General features: G+C 41.2%; 1 protein-coding gene across 4 annotated transcripts in view; it reads right to left on the bottom strand.

The window, feature by feature from the left end:
• The window catches only part of LOC127513802 (centrosomal protein of 95 kDa-like), a 221,996-nt gene that overhangs the window by 183,657 nt on the left and 11,011 nt on the right, over positions 1-27,328 (bottom strand). For 2 of the 4 annotated variants that reach the window (XM_051895858.1, XM_051895859.1), the window contains exons 3-5: positions 5,823-5,927; positions 5,499-5,612; positions 5,251-5,341 (exon numbers count right to left, since the gene is read on the bottom strand). In XM_051895858.1, the coding sequence (XP_051751818.1) occupies positions 5,251-5,341; positions 5,499-5,612; positions 5,823-5,927 (310 nt within the window). Of the gene's footprint in view, positions 1-310; positions 1,463-5,250; positions 5,342-5,498; positions 5,613-5,822; positions 5,928-27,328 lie in introns of those variants that run through there. The other 2 variants (XM_051895861.1, XM_051895860.1) reach the window with 2 other exon arrangements.

Below are 27,328 nucleotides of genomic sequence, written 5' to 3'. Positions count from 1 at the left end.
TAGGTAGCACAAAAATTATTTTTGCATACAAAACCAGAGACTTTAGACGTTCAGATGAAGCCTCCCACATGCTCCTGTTGCGTTGTTTTCGCCCTCTAATGAGTCTGAGTAATATGCGTTTACAACAAAAACAGCACAGCCGCTAACTGAATACAAATATGTAGAATTCACGTGCTCATAACTTCATGAAAACTGCACAGATCATAGAAAATGGCACATCATTATTTAAAGCAGATTCTCACGATTAAAATGAAAAATCAAAACCCAAAATCAACATAATATATTGCGTTGATCACAAGATATTACTCACAGAATGATGTAACATACTTGGCTAAAAACATGTCTCTCATCTTTCCGGTATGCAGTGTGTATCCAATGTTCCCGGAACCATCCATGTTCGTTTTCCAATGTGGAATAACACAAAATAGATATCATTTTAAAGCTTAGAAACTCAGCTTTTTAATGCATCTAACCATTTTGAAAAACTCCTAACGAGTGCTGAGAAGTGCCTCTAAACCGGAGTTTACCGCCCGTGGGCGCCATCTAGCTGAGAAAAAATGAATAACACTTTATTCAACTATACTTTATGCTATCACCACAAAATTTGAACCAGATGCAGCTCACATATAGGAGAGCATCACCAAAAAAGAAATTTTCTCTGATCTTATTGCCTTCCTGAGTTATTCCATGTCAAAAAAAAAAAAAAAAGAAAAATTATAAAAAAAAAAATTATGTATATATTTTGACTTTTATCAGCAGTTTCTCAGCATGAAAATGTCCAAATGTAATGTAATTTATATTTTCTAAAAATGTAAAATTAATCAAATGATACCTACCTTTTGACTCTCCTTGCTACAGTTTTGGAGTTATGAGTCTTTACTTTTGTGTATGTCGCTCAGAAAAAAAACTCTAAACTCTTTTTCTTCATTTTGTCACCTGTTGGAGTTTGGGTTCCTTGCCGCTGTCACCTTTTGGTTTGCTTAGCTGGGGACACTTGATATTCAACAATGTTTTTGATCTGCCTGCATTGACACCATTGTATGCGAGCTGAACTGAGCTGGACGATGACATCACCGTTTTTTCCAGAGCCGATGTACAGGGTTGGGTATCGTTTTAATTTTAGCGATTCCGATTCTGCTTATCGAATCCGGTTCTTATCGATTCTCGGTTCCGATTCCAATATTTTTTTATGGAGAGAAAAAAAAAAGAGCAAATACTTTAAGAATAATGTTTTTACCTTTTATTCTTGCCACATTTAGGCTATAACCAGCAGGCTGTAACTGTAACAGACAATATCTGGTGCTTTTTAGCAGGACTGGCGGCTGGGAGAGTTAGGGGCCGTTCACATATCGCGTCTTTTGCACGCGCAAGTTCGTTATTTAAAATGTAGGCACGTTATTTCAAATGTTCGTTGTTTCAAATGTTTCCAGGCACACCTTGGTTCTTGTTACATGACCTGCGGTGCGCTTGCGGCATTCTGAAAAGTTGAGATGTTTTCATCTCGTTGAGATGTTTTCAATCGCGGCGAGATGAAAACATCTAAACTTTTCAGAATGCCGCAAATGCACCGCAGATCATGTGACAAGAACCAACTGATCAGCTTTGGCCTTTCCGTAACAATATCGAAAGCTCAGCCAAACAGCTGACCATATCTGTACAGGGCGGGTTTTATTTCTAATCTCCTTAAATATATCTAGTAGTAAAGCTAATGCAAGGGCTAGAAATCAATTAATCCTTTGCTGATACTTCCTCGTCAATTTGGAGAGCGCAGTTCATGGTTGCATAGCACCAACAGATGCCACGGGAGCACAAGCGCTTTGGAAAGGAGTGGCGTGGCTGCGCTTTCCACGCGTTTTTAGACGCGACATGTGAATGGCCCCTTAAACACGGTGCATTCCTTCAGATTAATGCAGTGTTGAAGCAAGCAAGTAAGTGCCGATTCTAATGAACTGCGCATGTGCGTGATAAGATAAGGTCTTTGTCGCAGGTCCTAGCAGATGTAAAATGCTCACTGCCGTTCGCCGTGCGAGAATGACTGAAAAAAGTCAGGAATCGATAAATAGAATTGAAATGCGCGCATTGTATCGAATCCCCGGTGCTTTGAAATTTGGAACCGGTTCTAAAATGGAACCGGTTCTCGATACCCAACCCTACCGATATATAGATGAATTAACTACATTAATAACTATTGATTTTTACAAAGGAATGTATCAATACTGAATTTACTTGGACAATGAGAGCAGGACAATGACACCATTTTCTTCTAGAGCTGCTGTGCAGGCAAAATTATTTGCCAGTTACCACTGTAAAGCTGCTTTGACACAATCTGCATTGTAAAAAGCACTATATAAATAAAGGTGACTTGACTTGATTACCGTTAGTTACTACAGCCTACATTTTGCTCGCTAGCTATGCCTTTGTCATGCAAATGCATATTACCTGGTTGCGATAATATACAAAACAGCTCGGTCACCTTAATTTTACACCGGATAGTCTTACAAACTTTCATCAGAGACAACTGGGATTCACTGATAATTTGCTGTTATTGATGAATGGGGCTGAACCGACTATCTCCCGTCCTGGCCTTTATCCTCCCGTCGCCGACATCTGGTGCCACAGTCGGCAATACGTGCCCATGTTATAATTAGAAGGTAGTACACAGTAACTCTACTAAATTTTGCAAACCTCTAACGTGATTCTTTTGTTTATATGCATCAGTAAGTTTGACTCATTAGACAAGTAATTTGAAAGAGATGGCATCTTTCTCGCGAGTGGGCGTGGTTTCAGCGCTGACAGCAGACACGCCCCCAGTGTTTGTGAGCAGAGAATACTGCTTATTTTTTCAAGATTTTGATAATTTTTCTCATTTCCTTGGCATTTTTTTAATCATTCAAATTTGGCTGGGTGGTTAATAACACATTTTTCTGTGGTGTGACAAACTGAGAACACATACTTTAATATTGCTTTACAGGGACTTTAAATTAGTTTTATTATTTTTAAATGAATTTTAGTTTTAGTTTCAGTGTTCTAAAATTTTTAATTAGTTTTTATATTTAAAACAATACTATTTAGTTTTTTATTTTTATGTTAGTTTCAGTAATTGTAGTTTTGGTTTTAATGATTAACCTTTGAGTAGTTCATCTACTTATTAACTGTGCAGGGCTCCAGACAAAAAAATTCATTAAGGAGCCATTGGCTCCTATAGGGGGAAAAAACAGGCGCCAAATAATTTAAGAGCCACACAACAATGAACTTAAATTTTTAAATCACTTACTTTTTTAGTCATCCTGTTGTGTTTATATATCTCCCCTTTACAGTTTCAGCATTTTCATCTTGTGATTTTTCTGGGAAATGAATGTCACTATTTTCACTTAATACTATTATAGTTTCAGTTAATATTTTGAATCTGATTAGATTTTTATATTTTCTGCTTTCATTTTTCGTTAAGTTTAAATTATTATTTTTTTTTATTTATTTATTTATTTTTTTAAACATGTCTGTTTAGTTTGTATACATTTTTCAGTATTAACATTTACTTCAAGCAATGAAAAAATTAGTTAACTATAATAACCCTGATGCTAGTAAAATCTTTATATTGAATAATCTGTGTCAAATAATGTTCTTAGTCTTTCCTTCCTGAAGCTACAACAGTTTAATTTGAATCAAATGAAAATAAATATAAATATATAGAAATAAATTTATAAATATATTAAATTTGGTTTGTGTAATTGATATACATTCTACTTGACTTTGATTAATGAACAGGCCGAAATACAGCGGGACTCTTATTTTGAAATGAATGTGCTTTACTTTTGCTGCTCATTCAAGTTCAGATGAGGAAAATAAAAAAATTAAGTTGTTACGACCTGGTTACAACCGTTTACAACACATTATAATATAAATAATCTAAAGTAAACTTTATCATAATTGATCAGCATTAGTTCATATTAAGCAATCGGTTGACAAATGTGCGCTAATCATTGATTGCGAGCTGCTCTGAACTGAAGCTCTGTTGCAAGAGCCTGAAGAACATGCAACAGCGCCATCTTTTGACTTTAAAATATGCAGCGCTCACATTTATTTAAAGAAATTAAAGTTATCACATTAGGAACTATCGCGATTTGTTTTTCCATCCACAAAATGCCTTAAAATGATCATTAATACTCTTGTTAAGGTACTGAAGACTTTTTATGAACAAGTTTATCTGATGAGCGGAGTGGAATAATGAAGGTGATCAGCATGATTGATATTCAAAACGGTAAGCACACGCTGCATTGTGTGTGTATCTGCAGTCTGCAGAGCCAGTTTCCCCTTTTGAATGACGAATATAGACGAATTTATATGAAGAAATGGGTAGTTGTCTTCTTTACGCAGGAGCAGAACAGTGTGTTCAAATGCAGCTTTTTTGCACCGACGTAGGCGACGTGAGGTGACAACACAGTCAGCTTTCATCAGCGCTAGTTCTTTGGCGTCTGTTTGGTGTGTGATATTTTCCCCTACCGGTTCATATTTTGGCACTCTAACTCAGTGAATCTTTCACACGCAGCATCTCATTTAATTACGTCAACACAGCAAAGATGTGAAAGGCTACTGGTCACAGAACACGCAAATAACATTCAAATTTTACAGTCATAACATGTGAATTTGTATGGTCGCCAATGGCGAACTCAGCAAAAATATCACTTGCAAATTAATATTTTAGTCGCAAATGCGACCGTTTTAGGCGCAGTCTGGAGCCCTGTACATAATTTGGTTATGGCGGAAAGTAAAATGGTCACCATGGCAACCACGAGGCATTTTTGTGATGGCTCCATTTCTGAAAATGTTCAGGGCCCCAAACTGTACAAGTGTAGTAAACTTCATGCTTATGAAAAAGTAAAACATTTCACCTCAAATTTTGCACATATCACCTGGACTAACACTGTAGACTGGAGTAATGATGCTGCTTTGCTTCACAGAAATAAATTACATTTTAAAATATTTTTAAAATACAAAACAATAATTTTAAAATGTAATAGCTTTTTACTCTTTTCATGCTGCTTTATTCGCAAATGTTTTAATCAATATTATTATATATAATTTTGCACATAAGTTAAATTCACAACTTTGGATGGAAACGTAGCTAACGATGTTGGCCTCACGGCTTGAGATTGGAGACTACTGGCCCTGCCCCAAGCCCATAGGTAACCCTGGCTCACACTGGTCCACAAAGAAACTGAACCCCCACAATTATCTATGTACACCACTTACTGAATGCTGAAGGCCCGACACTGTGTACTGTCTTTGTCCTGATTCCGAGGTTGAAGAGTTGCAGTGGCAGCACTGTTTTTTCCATTAAGCCCTGCATGTGTGCATGAAGAGAATTTATAAGAATAGTTTAGCTGCAAAATTATGCATCATTAGCATCTTACAAATTAGGAACACCTGGTCACCTCAGTTCTTTGGTTCAGATAATGATCACTGACAAATAGAAGGCCTTTAAGTGAGATATAAATCACCTTTATACTGGGGCTCCTCATCACTCTTCTGTTCTATGAGGTAGTCCAGCAGACCATCAAAAATCTCTAACAAGTTTCTGATGGATTCTTTTTCTCCTCTGACTATATTCTCACCTACAGAGAGAAAGCATGTGTTACATACACGAAGCTACACACTACATTAAAAACAGAAACCATGTGCTAAGACTGTTCTTAACAGGCATATTTAAAATTCTTACAGTGTTTACGTAGATACATTTTAGATAACATGGCATCATTCCTTCCCCAATGACATGTGATTAGAGACCATGGGAAGAGAGACGGAGACAGTAAAACATGACTAACCTGTGATGTGAGATAAACTAATTTGGAGGTAGTCTAAGGCCAGCGAGTCAATTACAGATTGCACATTGTGGATGTCATCTTCCTGACGCTCAGCAGCTACAAAATCTGAGGAAGAAAAGCCCCCCCCCCCCCCCCCAAAAAAAGTTAAAAAAAAGTTTCTCAATTAAAATACAAGCAGGTTATAATAGAACCTTCGGTGCTTGGCCCCTAATAATAGGAACGCCAACGATTACAATAGGTGCCTACGCACCTTCGGTGCTTGGCCCCTGATAACAAAAATAACTAATCATCTACCATTAGTTTCAGGTGTTTTTGTTTACCTGGATGTTCTTGATGTTAAGATTTAGGTTGATATAACTATATTATCGAGCAAAGAGTTATTGGTATTTAAATTTTGGCATAATTTTGAATGTGAAATTATATATATATATATATATATGGTTATATAATGGTTATATAATTTTATTTAATAAATATTTTTAAATATAATTTAAATAGATTTTACACACTTAAAACAGTATCGTATTGCATATTGCAGGGCTCGTCAACTGGCGGCCCACAGGCCAAATCCGGCCCGCCAATTATCTTCATCCGGCCCGAGGGCACCCCAACCTCCCTCCTCCTCCTCTTTTCCTGGCGGTGCGGCTAAATTTGGTTAGATACGTGGCCGCAGTGGCGCCTGCAGCTGTACGGCTATATACGCACTGTTCGTAACATGCACGCTCCTCCAACTGACCTGAGAAACATTTTCCGTGCAAATATTTCAGCAGTTATTATGTGTGTCCCGTATTTCTGTTGACGGAACCAGCGATACCAATCATTCATGAATTAATCACTCTTTTGTATCGATACTTTCTTTTCCGTGAATTGGCCGAACGTGCTTGCATAACGATCTGAAACGGTCATTCGGACCGCTCTGTCACTGAATCATTCTGAAGTTGTTCCTCGGTCAGTAACAACAAATACAGAACAAATAGCACTGTTTTCAGGTGTTTCACTAGTTATTCCCGGTCCCGGCATTATTAAACAGCGTTGCGACATCCAGTGAGAAGCGTTTTAATTCGACACACACCTCTCGGTTACAAACTAAAAATCATTTGATTAAAGTAGTTTTAAATCGGATGCACACAGTCTCAACATTCTCAACAAGACTGATGAAGAAAACAGGACAAACGTGCCATGAATGAAGATAGAAGACTTTTAAATCCCAAAATCACCACCTTTCCAAACATTTACCATGAATAAACTATAGTAATTTACCATGGTTTGTGGAAATGTGGAATATTTCTATTGAAAACTATATTATAGCCATTTATATTGCAATATTTTTATTAGGTGGGTAGGGGAATATGTAATTCATGTCTTTGTGAAGGTGTAGTTTTTACCTGTGTTTAGGTGTTTATTGAATATCGCATTGTTTAACAAGGTATTGCTTTTCGGACACACTTTGGAAGCCGATGCTTGAAACGGGCAGTAGAGGAGGTTTCCAGGCTTTTAAAATAGTAATAATCCAAATGAACGAACAAACAAACAAACAAAGATGACACACAAGTATATTTAAGCAAAAGACAGCGTACAGTTCTGTGAAACACAGCAAAACCAACTCACAACACATATTGGGAAGAAATAAAGCAACCTTAGCGTCCGGTTTCAGGCCTTTATGCTTCTTAAGGTCTCTCCAGCACTGAAAGGCTCCTCCGATATTAACGCAGGTCCTACCTCTTGCCTGATCGTAACCCTTCTTTTTAGGGGGCTTTCAAACTGGCAGTTTAGATCGAAACGGGGCACGGTACGCATAAAAATAAAAAAAAATAAAAAAAATAAATTAAATAAAAATAAAAATCACTAATGTGAAAGCTGGCACATGAACCCAGGTGCCTACCAGGGTACCGAACCAGAGCCTACCTAAAGGAGGTGGTCTGCGTTCGGTTGCACTCGAACTGTGGCGCGGTTCGCATGAATATGAAAGCAACACGGACTTAGGTGCGCACTTGTTCAGGAAGTAAAGTAACCTGCGTTACTTAAATAAAACATGTAAGAGATGATAGTGTTGATAATTTACCTTAAATTTGAGTGAAAGACTGTAGTACATTTGTGCATTGCGAGTGCATTTATAGCGGCAAATGAATGGCATTCAGTTGTCTCCTCAAAATAGTTTGTTTGCAAGCAGCAGAAAGCCGTCTACGTGCAACGCACATACAGTAAACCGAATTGCACAGTAAACCGCTTACTCTGCTGCAAATTAATAAAATAGCACCAAATTAATAAAAAACAGAATTTATTGACCCGCATTTTTTCTATCATGCTCCGTGCACGTTTGTGATGACGCAAGTTATATCGCCATTTCCATAAAAGTTGGGACATTTTGTAAAACGCAATAAAAACCACAATCTGTGATTTGTTAATTATATATATATATATATATATATATATATTAGTAGTATTTTCAGATTTACAGACAGATGGACAGTACAATCACATGACAGAAACAAACAACTAAACACACACACACAAAACAAAAAACAAAAACAAAAAAAACTCCATTTACATTCATGTTTGCAGTTAACGACAATGCCAAACACAGGCAAGGGAGGTCAAAACAGATTTTCGCCCAGCATGTCATGGATAAGGTGAAGTTGTACAAATGGACCAAATGCGATATAAAATATGTAAAGAAAAAAAAACATAGGCAAATTTACCATGAAAACACTGGTGGAATTTAAGGGGAGTGACAATAATAAAAGAGAACAATTAGATTTCAAATTGAAGACAGAAGTTAACAAAAATAAAATGACAATAAAAAAAAAATTAAATTTTAAATAGTTTCATCATTATTGGTTTTTAACAGGTGATTGAAAAGAGGCCTCTAAGAAGCTTCAAATTTATCTATATTACCAGAGATACTATATCTGAGTCTTTCCACGTGCAGAGTGGAGGAAAGTTCTGATAGCCAGATCTTGAATAGTGTCTTCAGATTTTTCTTCCACACACAGAGTATAGTTTTTTTGGCAATCATCATGCCATACTGTATAGGCAATCGGGTAGCATGATTAAGGCACTGGAGGGAAGCTGGCCAGCCAAGAATGACAGTCGCAGGATCTACTGGAAGCTTACATGTATAAGCATCAGAAAGAAATTGAAAAACTTCTGACCAGAATTCACCTAGTTTTGGGCATGCCCAGAAAAGATGACCAAGAGCCCTCCGCGGATTCACATTTATTGCAGAGAGGAGAGATAGTAGGATAGAAAGTATTGAGTTTAACCCTAGAGTAATGCAATCTATGCAACACCTTATACTGAATAAGCTGGTGCCTAGCATTAATAGAACAGGTGTATATATTAAGACATTTTCCCCAGTCCTCCTCAGAGATGTGAATATCTAGTTCCTCTTCCCAATTGTTTTTCAGACGGCTAGTGGAAATATCTAGCTGACTCGTGAAAAAGTCAACAAATTTCGTAATTAACTTTGGGGTGTTGGGAACACAAGTAAGCAGTTTATGGAATTCATTATCGGCTGATGATATTTCGAAATTTGGCACAGTGGAACGTAGAAACATAATTTCTAATTTGTAAGTATTTGAAGAAGTGTGATGCAAAGTATTTGAAGAAGTGTGATGCAGGAAGGTCATATTTCTCTGTTAGTTGAGTGAATATGGCGACATTATTATCAATTATAAATCTCTTAAGGTAAGGTTTCATTTTCTAGCCCAACTATTATGCCATATCTAACATCACTCCTCCCCAATAGAGGGCGATGTTTGTCATAGGTTAAGCTAAACTACCATTTGTTATGCTTCATAGCATCAAGCACGCAAAGCGCAGCAGCTATTTTTCCGTTCTGCGCAGCAGAGAGATAGCGTGCTCCTTTAATCTGTTTCTATTCGTTGTGTAATGCCCTGGAGAAGCTTTGCTTGTAAGTTTATCATTTATATTTGTTATTTTATATACTTTGTGTTTGGATCTTGTTAATATTTATATATTGAAAGCATGTTAACGGTTTCAAGTGCAATATGCGGACATTCAAAAGATCGCCATGTGATACCATAACAACTACTGTAATTTAGCGATGTTAATGTAAACATTGCAGAACGAGTTTGTGTATTTTGTTTATATGTAAAGTAAGCATTTTTGTATGTATTTATTTTGCAGTTTCACAAAAGAATGTAACAGAGATTGAGAGAAACAACTTGATTGCACTCAACAAAGTCAAGTAAAGAGAACATTTACTTAATCATCTGAGTCGTCAATGAAGCCTCCTCATCTCTTTACAATGTTTGGCTATCTGTATATGCATGCTCAATGCACACGCATACAGAGGACAGAATAGTGAAAAAGCATCATCACGACAGGCAGAACACAGCACTTACAAGAAAAACAGCTATCCAGTTATTTCACCCATCGCAACTGGCTCAAGATGGATGTTAAAGAGAAAGCTGAGGAGCAACAGCAGACCACATCGAATGTCTCACTCAGTCAACTGGAAACCAGGTCAATGATATCTGCATCTTTCAAGAGCTCAAGATCATGCACAGCAAGTATGGCAGCAAACAGAGCACGAGCTAAAGCAGAAGCAGTAAGAGCACGTACAACATTAGGACAAAAAGAGGCAGAAGTACTGCTAGAAAAGGCTAAACTGGAATCTGAACTGTTATCTCTACAGTATAAAAAGAAGGTTGCAGCGGCAGCAAAAGAAGCTGAGATTCTGGAAGTGGCTGCAGCAGAGATTGAGTCAGGAGAAATTAATATGACGATGGATGTCACAGCATTTCCACAGGAGACTGTTGAAAAGCGCACAAAGGACTATGTGGACAGTCTTTCTGGATCAAGTTTTCATTGTCTCCCTGTCGTTAAAGCAGAGCCTGATTCCCGTGATCACAAACAGTTCATGATACCGCCTGCACTGCCCACCACGACTGCCACAAGCCATGTCACACAAGATGCTGACAGACTGCACCGTATGTCTACTCATAAACCATACCAAATAAGTCAGCCCAGAATGCCCCGCACACAGCTACCATTTCCTCAGCACACTCCTGTTAACCTGCCATACACATTGCTCTCTCATAACCAAGCATATGGACAAGTTCTGGTTTCAGAGAAATCGAACAAACCTCAGACTTCCTATCTTAGCAGTACAACGCAACAGCCCCTGCAAAGTCAGAAATCTTAGTGAAAAGAGGCGGACCACTGAAAAGCTTAATCTCTACTCACAAAACTGAGATTGCACAAACAACCGGCTCTACCGAACTGTAAGCCAGATATCAACAGACAATGCCCCATTCATAGAAAACCCCATCCTTTCAAAAGGTGCAGAGCCTTCAGAGCTAAGAGCTTTGAGGAACGGAAAACGTTTTTGAAGGAGCATAATATCTGTTTCAGATGTTGTTCTTCGAATGATCATGTGGCCAAAGACTGTGATGTTAGCATACAGTGCACAGAGTGTGGCAGTAACAAACATGTCACAGCTCTTCATCCTGGACCACCCCCATGGATGCTAAAAGCATCCAACACAGAGCATGGCGGGGAGAAGGAAAGTGCAAACCCTTCCATTAACTCTAAATGCACAGAGGTCTGTGGGGATGCTAATAGTTTACGATCCTGTTCGAAAATCTGTCTCATCAGAGTTCACCCCAAGGGAGAGCCAGACAAATCACTAAACATCTATGCTATTCTCGATGATCAAAGTAATCGTTTCACTTGCCAGGTCTGAGTTCTTCGATCTCTTTAATCTCAAGAGCACAGAATTTCCCTACACTCTGCGCATGTGCGCCGGAGTCACAGAAATGTCTGAGATGCGAGCTATGGACTTCATTGCACACCCTCCAGATGGCAGTCTTTCAGTCCCACTCCCTACGCTCATTGAGTGCAACTACATGCCTGAAGACAGGTCAGAAATACACACTCCTGAAGCAGCAAAACACCACCCACATCTCAAATCTATTGCTCATCTCATCCCTCCTCTAGATCCAAACTCTCAAATACTTCTCCTTCTCTGACGTGATATCCTCCAAGTCCACAAGGTAAGAGAGCAATGCAGTGGGCCACAAAATGCTCCCTATGCTCAAAGACTAGACCTAGGCTGGGTTGTGGTTGGCGAGGTGTGTCTCGGTGCTGCTCACAAGCCCTCAACCGTGAGTGTTTACCGCACAAACATTCTAAAAGATGGGCGTCCATCCTGCTTTAGCCCATGTCCCAATAAACTCTACCTCAAGGAGAAATTAACTGCACAGCCAAGTGTTAAAGTCTCTCTCCTTCCCCAGTTTGTTCCCAGCCCATTAGCCACCTCAGTATTCGAAAGAACAAAAGATGATGAAAAGATTGTCCCTTTAATTGAGGATAGGCAGTTCATTTAGTTAATGGACAGGGAGGTGTTCATGGATGACACTAATAGCTGGGTAGCGCCCCTTCCATTTCATTCTCCTAGACAACGCCTTCCAAACAACAGAGAGCAAGCTCTGAGTCGTTTCAACTCTCTCTGTCACACACTACGCAAGAAACCAGAGATGAGAGATCACTTTGTAGAGTTTATGCAGAGGATCTTTGATAATGACTATGCTGAGCTAGCACCTTCTATGAACCCAGGGGAGGAGTGCGGGTACTTACCCTCTTTCGGTGTGTATCACCCATGCAAGCCTAATCAAATTCGCATAGTGTTTGACTCCAGTGCGCAGTTTCATGGCGTATCTTTGAACGATGTGCTGCTAACAGGCCAGGATCTCAACAACAGTTTACTGGGAGTCCTGCTACGATTCAGGCATGAGCCAATAGTCATCACTGCGGACATAGAGCAAATGTTCCACAGTTTCGTTGTCAGAGAAGATCATAGGAACTTCCTCCGCTTTCTGTGGTTGAAGAACAATGATATGTCTGAAAGCATGGAAGAATATCGCATGAAAGTTCACGTCTTCGGCAATAGCCCTTCCCCAGCTGTTGCCATTTATGGCCTTAGACATGCTGCCTTGTACGGTGAAGCGGAGTTTGGTACAGATGCGAGACATTTCATCGAAAGAGACTTTTACGTTGACGACGGACTTAAGTCACTTTCTTCCATCAGAGAAGCAATCAGTTTGCTTAAGGCCATCAAAGATATGCTCGCTATCTCTAACCTAAGACTCCACAAAAGGAGATTCATGTCTTCTCGGATGCATCTGTTCAGACCATATCTGCAGTCGCATACTTAAAAGTAATGGATCATGATGGAATGTGTCACGTCGGGTTCGTTATGGGAAAAGCCAAGCTAGCCCCACAAACAGTATTTACAGTTCCCAGACTTGAACTGTATGTGGCCGTCCTTGCAGTTGAAATGGCAGAAAAAATTGTCCAAGAGCTAGACATCAAACTAGGGATGTGACGGTGAGAAAATGTTCCCACCGGTTAATCGACATGTGACAACACCGGTAATACCAGTGTCACCGGGGGGTGGGGCCTCTACCTTTTTTTTTTCTTTTTTTTTTTTCAAACCGCGTCTTTTTATCTAAAAACGCGTGGAAAGCGCGGGCACGTCACTTTCCAAAGCGCTTGCGCTCCGTGGCGTCTGTCATTGCCATGCAACCATGGACTGCGCTCTCCGCAACAAGGAATGTTTTTGACATGAAAAATAAAAACCCGCCCTGTACAGCTATGATCAGCTATGATCAGCTGTTCAGCTGAGCTTTCAATGTTTTGTTACGGAAAGGCCGACTTTCACTTTCAAATTAACAGCAATTGCTTGAATGGTGGGTTACTCTTACTGAAAAACACTCGACAAAACGGACATTTTGGCATCATTTGTGTGTGTTATGGTTCGTTAAGAGCAGAAGAGAACTCGATACTGGCGCACGCGTTGTGTGTGTGTGTGTGTGTCACATAGGCAGAACATTCACAAGACAGCGCGTTCTCTTTTGCCTTGTCGCGCAAGCATTAGCATGAATAAGAGCTTGATCATATAATACAAAAATACAATATAATACAAAAATAGAAAATGGATACTACGTTAATTGCATTAAATGCAAATATTTTTAACGCGTTAAAGTGGAAAAAAAAAAAAAATTAACCTCGGTGCCGTGGTGGGCAAGTGATGAAACCGGTGTTGCGACTGAACACCGGTAACACCGATGACCGTAGCAAGCCTACATCAAACCTGACACCCTACTATTCTACACAGACAGCAAAGTCGTTCTGGGGTACATCTGCAATGAGACCCGATGACTGTATGTGTACGTCAGCAACAGAGTGCAAAGAACCAGAAAATTCACTCAACCAGAGCAGTGGTGGTACATTCCAACCTCAAAAAACCCTGCCGATGTTGCTACTAGACCAGTACCTGCGTGCCGCCTAACTGAAACAAATTGGCTCACTGGTCCACCATTTCTGCAACATTCAGCATCAACCCCTGTAAAAGAGGCTCCCTATAGTCTCATCGATCCAGATACAGACATGGAGGTGCGAACGCATGCCATGACCTGTTTAAACCCTAATCCCGGTCTCGGTTCTCACCGCTTCGAAAGATTTTCTTCTTGGAAATCCTTAAGAAGAGCCATAGCTTCATTTTTGCTATGACAAATTAAAAAACAATGAAAAGTAATGCCGTGGATGGCATCTTTGCGAGAGTTCATACACACCCGAGTTACTAACTCAAGCTGAAAATGTCATCATCAGATGTGTACAAAGGGAGGCTTATAAAGCAGAAATTGCTTGTCTGGAGAATGAAAAGGCCATTCCTAAACAAAGTTCCTTCAAGAGGCTGAACCCGGTCCTGGAAGACGGACTCTTAAGAATTGGAGCAGCGAGAAACACCCTCTCATCATTCCCGGCCATAGTTACATAGCAACCCTCCTAACAAATCATTACCATGAGAAAGTAAATCATCAAGGTCGAATATTCACAGAAGGAGCAATCCGCACTGGAGGATTCTGGATAGTCGGAGCAAAAAGACGCATCAATGGCATCCTTCACAAGTGCATCAAACAAAGAGGTAAAACAGCTGAACAGAAAATGGCAGACCTCTCGCCTGACCACATCAGCATGGAGCCACCCTTCAGTAACATCGGCTTAGACGTGTTCGGCCCTTGAAATGTATCTGCAAGCCGTACCCGTGGAGGTCATGCTTTCAGTAAAAGATGGGCGGTAATTTTCACATGTTTATCTGTGCGAGCCATCCATATTGAACTGATAGAGTCAATGGACACATCAAGCTTCATTAATGCACTTCACCGGTTCTTCGCCATTCTGACTGATCTGACTGTGGCATTAATTTCACTGGAGCATGCAAAGAGCTGAACATGCTTGTGGTCTCTACCAAAGATTCAAGCGTGACAATACCTTAGTGAAGAAGGTTGCAAGTGGATCTTTAACCCACCTCATTCGTCTCTCATGGGAGGAGCATGGGAGAGGATGATCGGACTTTCAAGACGGATTTTAGACTCCATGCTTCCTCAAATCAGCTCCTCACATCTGACTCACGAAATGCTGTCAACTCTAATGGCTAAAGTGTGTGCTATTGTAAATGCAAGACCTCTCGTATCCATTTCAACCGATCCTGAATCGCCGCTTCTCCTCACCCCAGCAATGATCCTCTCCCAAAAGGTGTGTACCCAATCCGCACTTCCAGGACCCTTTGAAGGCGCTGATCTGTATCGAAAACAGTGGAAAAGAGTGCAGTATCTTGCCAGTATATTTTGGGAAAGGTGGAGACGAGAATACCTTGCATCCCTTCAGTCCCGTAAGAAATGGCAAGACAACAAACCTAACATCAAAGAAGGAGACCTGGAAACTGGAACTGAAAGTCACTAAGAGTGGTACTGCTAAACTTTCTTACGACCTATTACAGAGGTTATCTTGCTTATGTCTTAAATTACCCTGTGAATACAGAAATTAAGAGTGGTATTATACTTAATACCAAACGGGGAGTATTATGCCATGTCTAACATTACTCCTTCCTCCCCACTAGAGGGCGACGTTTGTCATAGGTTAAGCTAAACTACCGTTTGAAAAAACTCTATTTGTTATGCTTCATAGTGTCAAGCACGCAAAGCGCAGCAGCCATTTTCCCATTCTGCGAGCAGAGAGATCGCATGCTCCTTTAATCTGTTTCTATTCGTTATGTAATGCCCTGGAGAAGCTTTGCTTGTAAGTTTATCATTTATATTTGTTATTTTATATACTTTGTGTTTGGATCTTGTTAATATTTATATATTGAAAGCACATTAACGGTTTCAAGTGCAATATGCGGACATTCAAAAGATCGCCATGTGATAGCATAACAACTACCGTAATTTAGCGATGTTAATGTAAACATTGCAGAACGAGTTTGTGTATTTTGTTTGTTTATATGTAAAGTAAGCATTTTTGTATGTATTTATTTTGCAGTTTCACAAAAGAATGTAACAGAGATTGAGAGAAACAACTTGACTGCACTCAACAAAGTCAAGTAAAGAGAAAATTTACTTAATCATCTGAGTCGTCATTGAAGCCTCCTCATCTCTTTACAATGTTTGGCTATCTATGCATGCTCAATGCACGCATGCAGAGGACAGAATACCCACCTGTGAACACTGGATTTAATAGTGAAGTTTTAAAGGCATGGTTACGACAGACAGGAGCAAAAAAGTAGGTATTTGGCAATTTAAATGTCTTAACAGTCTGAAGCCATATCCTAAGAGAGTTGTTAATCATAAAGTGGGATCCTGCTGAAGCTTTAAATGTCTCTCGGGCAGCAAAAAGCAATGAGGAGAGAGACCAATTTGAAGCGCCACGCTCAATCATAAGCCATGAAGGGATATCAGCTGAAGGACTGTCCGGGCGTGGGTCCTGCCAGTAAGTTAAGGCTCTACAATTGGCAGCCCAATAGAAATGTTGAAAATTTGGCAAACCCAAACCCCCCAGCGACCTAGGCTTGCACACGTGTACAGTATCTCATCAAAGTGAGTACACCCCTCACATTTCAGCAACCATTTTAGTATATATTCTCCAGGTACAATACTATAGAAATGAAACTTATATATTTTATATATATATTTTAGAGTAGTCAGTGTGCAGCTTATATAGCAGTATAGATTTACTGTCCTCTGAAAATAACTTAACATACAGTCATTATTGTCAAAATAGCTGGCAACAAAAGTGAGTATAGTGATAACAGTTGTATTTTGTTTAACCATGCAAAGCAACATGTCCTATTCATCATGTTCATGTTTTTGTCTGCTTGACAGGACCATACAAATGTGTGGATCTTGTATTAGAGCAGTTAAAATTTGGTGCTTTGAGTACAATTCTCTCATACTGATCACTGGATGTTCAACATGGCCCCTCATGGCAAAGAACTCTCTGAGGATTTAAGAATTAGAATTGTTGCTCTTCACAAAGATGGCCTAGGCTATAAGAAGATCGGTAACACCATGAAACTGAGTTACAGCACAGTGGCCAGGGTCATAAGCCGCTTTTCCACTGTCGGGCCGAACGGTTCTTAGAATGGTAAGGAACGGTTCCAGTTGTGTTTCCACTGGAGCCTGGTACGGCACGGCACGATTACAAACCGTTCTCGGCCCAGAATTCTTGTGCTGGTAGAATGCGTGAACTGACGTCGGCACACAGGATTGGTCACTTGTCTGTTGCCTGGCTACCAGTTTGTCCATAGCTGGCTAAGCGCTCTATTTGAGCATCATAAACACAAACTAATAATAAAATTAAAAGAAATATGTGATCCTCCATAACGCGGTCGTTATTTACATCTAATATCATCAGTAAACCGTTGCGTTACCAAGGCAACAACTGACGCTTTTGTAAAGAGCGGCCGTTATCAGCCCCACAGTGGAAAATTAAACCGTAACCGTACCAGCTGGCCCGAATCGGCACGGAATGGAACGGTTACGCAATGAGAACCGTTCGGCCCGATGGTGGAAAAGCGGCTATAGAGAGAGGTTTTCCAAGACGGATTCCAAACGGAACAGGCCAAAGAAGTTGAATCAAAGAAGTTGAGACCTTGTGCTGTGTGTCAGGTGCAGAAGCTGGCTTCAAAAAACAGATGCATGAGTGCTGCCACCATTGCTTTAGAGGTTGCAGAAGCGGAAGGTCAGCTTGTCAGTGCTCAGACCATATGCCGCACACTGCAACAAGTCGGTTTGCGTGGCCGTCATCCCAGAAGGAAGCCTCTTCTGAAGCTGGTTTACAAGAAAGCCTGCAAACAGTTTGCTGAAGACAACCTGTCCAAGAGCATGAATTACTGGAACCATGTCCTGTGGTCTGATGAGACTAACTTGTATGGCTCAGATGGTGTCCAGCATGTGTGGCGACGCCCTGGTGAGGAGTACCAAGAAAATTGTGTCTTGCCTACAGTTAAGCATGGTGGTGGTAGCATCATGGTCTGGGGCTACATGATTGTTGCTGGTCCTGGGGAGCTCTGCTTCATTGAGGGAAACATGGATTCCAACATGTACTGTGACATTCTGAAGCAGAACATGATGCCCTCCCTTCAGAAACTGGGCTGAACGGCATGATAATGACCCCAAACACACCGCCAAGATGACAACTGCCTTGCTGAGGAAGCTGAAGGTGAAAGTGATGGAGTGGCCAAGTATGTCTCCAGATCTGAACCCTATTGAGCACCTGTGGGGCATCCTCAAGCGGAAGGTGGAGAAGCGCCATGTGTCTAACATCCAGCAGCTCCGTGATGTCATTATGGAGAAGTGGAAGAGGATCCCAGCAACAACCTGTGCAAATCTGGTGAATTCCATGCCCAGGAGGATTAAGGCAGTGCTAAATAACAATGGTGCTCACACAAAATATTGACACTTTGGACACAGTTTTGACCTGTTCACTTAGGGTGTACTCGTTTTTGTTGCCAGTTATTTAGACAATAATGGCTGTATGTTGAGTTATTTTTAGAGGACAGTAAATCTGTACTGCTATACAAGCTGCACATTGTCTACTCTAAAGTATATCCAGTTTTCATTTCTATAGTATTGTCCCTTGAGAACATATAACAAAATGGTTGCTGAAATGTGAGTGTGAGCATATAAGTAATATTGTGTAAATCCTAGTAACATCTATAAAATAGTTTTTGGCTTTCTCCGACTCTCTGCATTGGCGTCAAACAAAACCTGTCTGCACACACTCGCTAGACCGGAAATCCAACATGGCTGCCATATGCAACTAGCCAATTCTGTCTGTACAGCAGACTCAGTTTGATAATACACAATGTTTATTTTTATTTTAAAAATCCATTCTAAAAAAAAAAAAAAAAAAAAAAAAAAAAAATCCAAAATGTATTTACTTTATTATACATTTATAATTTTTCATTTCATTTGCAATACTTGCAATAACAGCTGGAAATGATACAATAACAGTGGGTGTAAAAAAACTTATCCAAGTAAAATCATATCAGATCAGATCTTTTTCTATCTTTAATGTAATATTGAAACCACTAAAATTCTTGTAACAAACAAACAAACAGAAACTTAAGTGAAAAAAAGACTTAAAAAAAAAAAAACACTGTTGCATAAGTGTGCACACCTTTTGCTTTAAATACAGCAACCTAATCTTTTTGAATAAGAGTATATCAACTTGGCACATCTTAAAGGGTTAGTTAACCCAAAAATGAAAATTCTGTCATTAACACTCAAAGGTCGGGAAATGCGCCGGCGCGTTTTGATGTATTTTTTTCGCATAGCAGCAAAATCAACTTAAAATACTATTTTTTTTTTGTCATACAGACAAAAGTCTGTATGACAAAAAGCCTCGCTGCTCAGATTGGTTTGCGTCTGTAACTCCGTATAGCTTTGTTTTGAATCTCTTACTTTTATTCATTGTTGCTTATTTTTTTATTACCGTATATGTAATATTGCCTACCACACTAATCTGACGTCGCTAGCTTGTAATATTTGAATCTAAATCGCTGTTACAACGCATTTGCATTTGCAGCGCTAGCTTGTTAAACTTGTTAACAGTCGCTCGCGCGCTCCTTTTTCAACGCGTTCTTCAAACAGCTGTGGTAAGTCGGATCAGTCTACAAACACGGTGAGTCATGTCATCCTCTCCCAGCATTGCTACCTGTTCCATTTGCCACATGTTTACCATAGCTCTCTCTGTCAGTGATGAGGGATTTACATGTCATAAATGTAGGGAAATAGTCAGGCTGACAGAGAGAATCTCAGAATTAGAGACACGCATCCAAACTTTAATCGAGGATAGTAAGAATGCAAGGGCTTCAGATACTGTTTTGGATGCGACTAGCTTAGTGAACTCTGTACATTGTTCGGTTCCGGCTGTAGAGCCCGCACAGCAGGGCACTTGGGTAACGGTGAGGCGGCCTAGCCGCGAAAAACACCACTCTTCCGTTCCAATAAGAACATCAAACAGGTTCTCCCCACTCAGTGATACACCCACTGAGAATCCTGTTGAAAGTGCCCTAGTTATTGGCGATTCTATTACACGGAACGTGAAAATAGAGACACCAGCCACCATAGTCACATGTTTGCCGGGAGCCAGAGCACCTGACATCAAAGCAAATTTAAAAGTGCTGGCTAATGCTAATCGTAAATACTCTAAGATTATTATTCACGTCGGCACTAATGATGTTCGACTTCGCCAGTCGGAGATCACTAAAATTAACATTAAAGAGGTGTGTGAACTCGCAAGTACAATGTCAGGAGAAGTAATTTGCTCTGGCCCGCTTCCTGTTCGTCGGAGTGATGAGATAGTTAGCAGATTATCATCACTCAATGGCTGGCTGTCTAAGTGGTGTCCGCAAAATAATATAGGTTTCATAGATAATTGGAAAAGTTTTTGGGGCAGACCTGACCTGTTAAAAAGAGATGGTATTCATCCCTCCCGGGATGGTGCTGCTCTTCTCTCTAGTAATATGGCACATAGTCTTAGAACTGAAACATGACAAACTGGGGCCCAGGTCAGAAAGCAGCAGACAAACTGGCTAAACCGACCGTCTGCTAGCTGCCTCACGTTACAGAAGTCAGAAAATTCAGATAACTCTCAACACATAGAAACTCTTACACCTAGATATTTTCAAATAGAGACTGTGTCTGTACCCCGAATTAGTAAAAACAAAAAACTTCCAAACCCATTTAATGGTAAAAATTTAATTGATGTTCAACAAATAAAAAATAGAGATAATAATGCTAAACAAATGATAAAACTCGGGTTGTTAAATATTAGATCCCTTTCTTCAAAATCACTTATTGTTAATGATATTATCAAAGATAATAATCTAGATGTGCTGTGTTTGACAGAAACTTGGCTAAAACCGGACGATTACATTACTTTAAATGAGTCTAGTCCTCAAGGTTATGATTATCGACACAATGCCCGTCAGAAAGGCAAAGGGGGAGGTGTTGCTGTAATCTATAGTAATATTTACAGTATTAGTCAGAAGTCTTTCAAATATAATTCCTTCGAAACTATGGTACTTTACGTAACATTATGTAAGTTGACATTTGTGCTGGCTACTGTATACAGGCCACCAGGACACAATACAGACTTTATCAAAGAATTTGCTGACTTTCTATCAGAGTTAGTACTAGCTGCAGGTAAAGTCCTTGTTGTTGGTGATTTTAATATTCATGTAGATAATAAAAAAGACGCATTAGGATTGGCATTTGCAGATATTCTAAACTCTATTGGTGTTAGACAACATGTGTCAGGACCCACTCATTGTCATAATCATACTTTAGATCTAATATTGTCACATGGAATCGATATTGATGCTGTTGAAATTCTGCAGCAGAGTGACGACATCTCAGATCATTATCTAGTCTCGTGTATACTACATTTAGTCAAGGCGGCTAAACTGCCTCCATGCCATAAATATGGTAGAACCATCACTTCTACCACTAAAGATTGCTTTATAAATAATCTTCCTGATCATTTTCATCGCCTTAGCATACCAGACAGCTTAGAAGACCTCGATGTTGCAACAGAAACTATTGCCTCTGTCTTTTCCAGCACATTAGACTCAGTTGCTCCTTTGCGTTTAAAAAAGATTAAGGAAATTAATCCAATGCCATGGTACAATGAGCACACTCGGGCCCTAAAGTTAGCAGCCAGAAAAATGGAGCGCAGCTGGAAGAAATCAAAACTAGAAGTATTTCGTATTTCGTGGAGAGAGAGAATGATTGAGTACAGAAAGGCCTTAAAATCTGCTAGATCTGCCTATTTTTCAAAACTCTTAGAAGAAAATAAACACAACCCTAGGTATTTATTTGATACAGTGGCTAAATTAACAAGAAATAAAGCTTCAACTTCTGATGTTTCCAAAGAGCACAGCAGTAATGACTTTATGAACTTCTTTACTTGCAAGATTGATAATATTAGAGAAAAAATAATAACCATGCAACCGTCTACTACAGTATCGTGTCAGATAGTGCATTGTAGTGTCCCTGAGGAAAAATTCAATTCATTTACTGCTTTAGGAGAGGAAGAATTGTCTAAACTTGTTAAATCATCAAAATCAACAACATGTATGTTAGACCCTATACCGACTAAGCTATTGAAAGAAATGCTTCCAGAGGTCATAGACCCTCTTCTCAATATCGTCAATTCATCTTTATCATTAGGATACGTACCAAAAACTTTTAAGCTGGCTATTATTAAACCTCTTATTAAAAAACCACAACTTGATCCTAGAGAATTAGTCAATTACAGGCCGATCTCAAATCTCACTTTTCTGTCAAAAATACTAGAAAAGGCAGTATCATCACAGCTATGTTCCTTTTTAGAAAGAAATGGTATCTGTGAGGATTTCCAGTCAGGATTTAGACCGTACCATAGTACTGAGACTGCTCTCATTAGAGTTACTAATGATTTGCTCTTATCATCAGATCGTGGTTGTATCTCTCTATTAGTGTTACTGGATCTTAGTGCAGCATTTGACACTATTGATCACAATATTCTTTTAAATAGACTCGAAAATTATGTTGGCATTAGTGGAATTGCATTGTCATGGTTCAAATCATACTTATCTGACCGTTATCAGTTTGTAGTAGTAAACGAAGACATGTCATATCGATCACAAGTTCAATATGGAGTACCACAAGGCTCAGTACTAGGACCGTTACTGTTCACTCTGTACATGCTACCCTTGGGAGATATCATTAGGAAGCATGGCGTTAGTTTTCACTGTTACGCTGATGATACTCAGCTCTATATTTCTTCGCGCCCTGACGAAACTTACCAATTCACAAAATTAACGGAGTGCATAGCTGATATAAAAAATTGGATGACCAGTAATTTCCTACTACTAAATTCAGAAAAAACAGAGATTCTAATTTTTGGACCAAAAACTTCTTCACGTAATAACCTAGAATATTGTCTAACACTTGATGGCTGCTCTGTTAAGTCTTCGTCGTCAGTTAGGAACCTAGGTGTGCTCTTTGATACCAATCTTTCATTTGAAGGCCATGTTACTAGCATCTGTAAAACCGCATTCTTCCATCTTAAAAATATATCTAAACTACGACATATGCTCTCAATGAAAAATGCAGAACAGTTAGTTCATGCGTTCATGACCTCAAGGCTAGATTACTGTAACGCTCTACTGGGTGGTTGTTCTGCTCGCCTGATAAATAAACTACAGCTCGTACAAAATGCAGCAGCTAGAGTTCTTACTAGAACCAGGAAGTATGACCATATTAGCCCAGTTCTGTCAACACTGCATTGGCTTCCTGTTAAACATCGTATAGATTTTAAAATCTTGCTAATTACTTACAAAGCACTAAATGGTTTAGCTCCCCAGTACCTGAGCGAGCTCCTAATTCATTATAGTCCTTCACGTCTATTGCGATCTCAGAATTCAGGCCAGCTGATAATACCTAGAATATCAAAATCAACTGCAGGTGGTAGATCCTTCTCCTATTTGGCACCTAAACTCTGGAACAATCTTCCTAGCATTGTTCGGGAAGCAGACACACTCTGTCAGTTTAAATCTAGACTAAAAACGCATCTCTTTAACCTGGCATACACATAACACATTACCAATTTATATTTCCAAATCCGTTAAAGGATTATTAGGCTGCATAAATTAGGTCAGCCGGAACCGGGAACACTTCCTATAACACCTGATGTACTCGTTACATCAGAAGAAGAATGGCATCTACGCTAATATTAGTCTTTCTGTTTATCCCGAGGTTCACCGTAGTCAACCGGATCCGGGCCGTATCCAGGTGAGACCAAGGACCTGCACCTTGACACGACCACAACGCAGCCCTGAAGTATCAGCAGAGATTGAGTCAACTAGATCATCCCCTGTGAAGGCCTCATCGACACGACAGCCACGACACAGTTCCTCAACAACCGTCCATACCGGCGTGATGAATACGATCCTCAATTGGATGGAACTGAAATAAATACTTTTAATGTTGCGATCCTATTGGACTTATGATAGCAACCTGAATTGTAACAAAGCACTGTTGGCCAGAGGAGAACTGGCACCCCGACTAAGCCTGGTTTCTCCCAAGGTTTTTTTCTCCATTTTAACACCAATTTGCCACTTGTCTGCCACCTGATGTCACCTGATGGAGTTTGGGTTCCTTGCCGCTGTCGCCTCTGGCTTGCTTAGTTGGGGACACTTGACTTGACATTTTGATATTCAACAGTGCTTTTGATCTGCCTGCATTGACACTATTCTTTAAGAGCTGCTGTGCAGTCAAACAATGTACCAGATATCAATGTAAAGCTGCTTTGACACAATCTACATTGTAAAAAGCGCTATATAAATAAAGGTGACTTGACTTGACAAAAGTAATACATCAATTGAAACTACAGAATGTCTTTTATTTGTGTACACTCACAGTAAAAACAAAATGTTGTGCTTTTTGCAAAATAAAGAAAACTAACATGAAGCACGGGATGCAGGTTTTCTCTGAATGAAGTCCATTCTGATAGCCCTCAGAAAATGAACTGTAACTTAGTGAATACTTATCACACACACATGAGACACATATCTAAAGAAACGTTGACATGTCAGGTTTTGAATCATGCAAGTCAAATCGAAAACAAATATTCTGTTTATGTAATCTATTTGAAAAGAGAGATGTCAGTCGTTCGCGAGTCAGCTCATTATCCACTAATGCGGCCACGAAACAGAGTTTTCAAACGTAAGCTTTCAAGGCGATACATCCAACAGAGAGTGAACGTCCGCATCAGCTCATAAAAATGGGAGACAGACGGACAGACTGACGAATAGGAATCTCGCAAGAGAGGCCAATCTACTTCGAGTGTAACTACAACGAGCCAATGCACATTGGCATGCAATCATATGCATCAGCTGCTCGCCTCGCAGCGCGGGTATATAATGAGCAGCAGGTGCGTTGCATCTTCAGGTTTTCGCTGAGGAGCCGAACCGGATAGGCGGCAGCATCAGCGGGGTACAGCGACTGTGGCGACGGGACGTACGTCTCCGTTCCCTCCTTCAGGGAACGAGGGTTACCTTTGTAACCGAGACGTTCCAATTCAGTCGGTCACGTTCGACGTACGTCGGACAGACCGACGAATAGGAATCCCTACCAAAGCGCCACAGGAGCTGCCCCCTTCCAGCGCTCTGTTGTAAGCCACCTGAACCCCCTTGCCTACGGACGGTGGGACAGGACTAACACAGAGAGTGTCGATCACTGCTGTTCCCCAAAACCCATTCAGCGAGACTATTGGATAACGCTGGGAAAGCGTACCCTTCCGCTGGGAAAGGAACGTTGCGGAAGCCACATCCTTCCCCGAAGGAGTTATGTGGAGAAGTACATATGGACTAACCCGTAGGCTGTACTACATATGGAAGAACTGGGGTGACTCCAACTCGATGAGAGGTGGGTTCTCCCAGAGGGAAAGACACGGGCTTCGTTTAGGAGCAACCGTGGACCTAGACATATGGGATCCCAGTAGGGTCACACATATGGAACCCAGCCTAAACCCGGTTCTCAAGGATACAACGGAGTAAAGGCCTAGCGCCAGACGCTCCGCCACGTCGGCTGCCGAAGGGATATCGGAGGACTCAACAGGGTCTGCCTTGTAGGGACTCTCTGGAGAAAAAGCGCATGTAAGCGCAGCAAGTGCCGAAGTGATGGTGTTAAGTACCTCGGGGGGTAAGTCACCTAGAACCTCCGCGTCCCGTCCAGGGACCAGACATGGAGTTTCCAGAGGTCTGGACGCGGGTGCCAGAGAGTGCCCAGTCTCTGAGAAAGAAGGCCAGGGAGGGGCTGTCGCGAGGAGTGAGAGTTCTGGGAACCAGGTCCGGTTGGGCCAATAGGGCGCAACTAGCAGGACCTGCTCCTCGTCCTCCCTGACTTTGCACAGGGTCTGTGCAAGTAGACTCACTGGGGGAAACGCATATTTGCGAAGGCCTCGGGGCCAGCTGTGTGCCAGTGCATCTGTTCCGAGTTTTCCCTCGGACAGGGAGTAAAACAACTGGCAATGGGAGGTTTCTGGTGAGGCAAACAGGTCTACCTGAGCCTCTCCGAACTCTCTCCAAATCAGCTGGACCACCTGGGGGTGGAGTCGCCACTCTCCTGGCAGCGCAGCTCGTGATAGCTCGTCGGCCACACGGTTGAGCACACCGGGAACATGAATGGCACGAAGCGACCTCAGATGCTTCTGACTCCAGAGGAGGAGATGGCGGGCGAGTTGCGACATGCGACGGGAGCGTAGACCACCTTGACGGTTGATGTACGCAACAGTCGCAGTGTTGTCCATACGGACCAGTACATGCTTGCCCCGTAGCGGCCCTTTGAGGCGGCTCAGAGCAAGGCGTACCGCTAGCAACTCAAGGCAGTTGATGTGCCAATGCAGATGGGGGCCCGTCCACACCCCTGACATTGCATGCCCGTTGTACGTGGCACCCCAGCCTGTGGCAGAGGCATCTGTGAATACCACAGCATGCCGGGACACCTGCTCTAGGGGCACTCCAGCCCGAAGAAACAAGGGGTCCGACCACGGGCTGAAGGCTTGGCGGCACTCCTGAGTGATTGCCACCCGGAACGTGCCGCGTTGCCACGCCCATCTCGGGACCCGGCCGTGGAGCCAGTGTTGAAGCGGTCTCATATGAAGCAGACCGAGCGGGGTTACTGCCGCTGCGGCTGCCATATGCCCCAGGAGCCTCTGAAAAAATTTCAGTGGAACCGCTGTCCTGCCGTTGAACGTATTCAAGCAGTTCAACACCGACTGAGCACGTTCCTCTTTGAGGCGTGCTATCTGTTCGACCGAATCCAACGAATCCGAGATCCTCTGCACCGGGGCGAGTTTGCTCTTTTCCCAGTTGACCTGAAGACCCAACTGGCTGAGGTGTCTGAGCACCAAGTCCCTGTGTTCGCACAACTGATCCCGGGACTGTGCCAGAATGAGCCAGTCGTCGAGATAGTTGAGGATGCGAACACCCTGTTCTCTCATGGGAACAAGGGCTCCCTCCACGACTTTCGTGAAGACGCAGGGAGACAGGGCCAGCCCAAAGGGTAGGACTCTGTACTGATATGCTCGACCTTCGAACGCAAAACGCAGGAATGGCCTGTGTCGTGGAAGAATCGAAACATGAAAGTACG

Source organism: Ctenopharyngodon idella, chromosome 6 (genome assembly GCF_019924925.1).
Source record: "Ctenopharyngodon idella isolate HZGC_01 chromosome 6, HZGC01, whole genome shotgun sequence".
Taxonomy (NCBI): Eukaryota; Metazoa; Chordata; class Actinopteri; order Cypriniformes; family Xenocyprididae; genus Ctenopharyngodon; species Ctenopharyngodon idella.
This window is presented reverse-complemented; position numbering and strand designations above follow the sequence as displayed.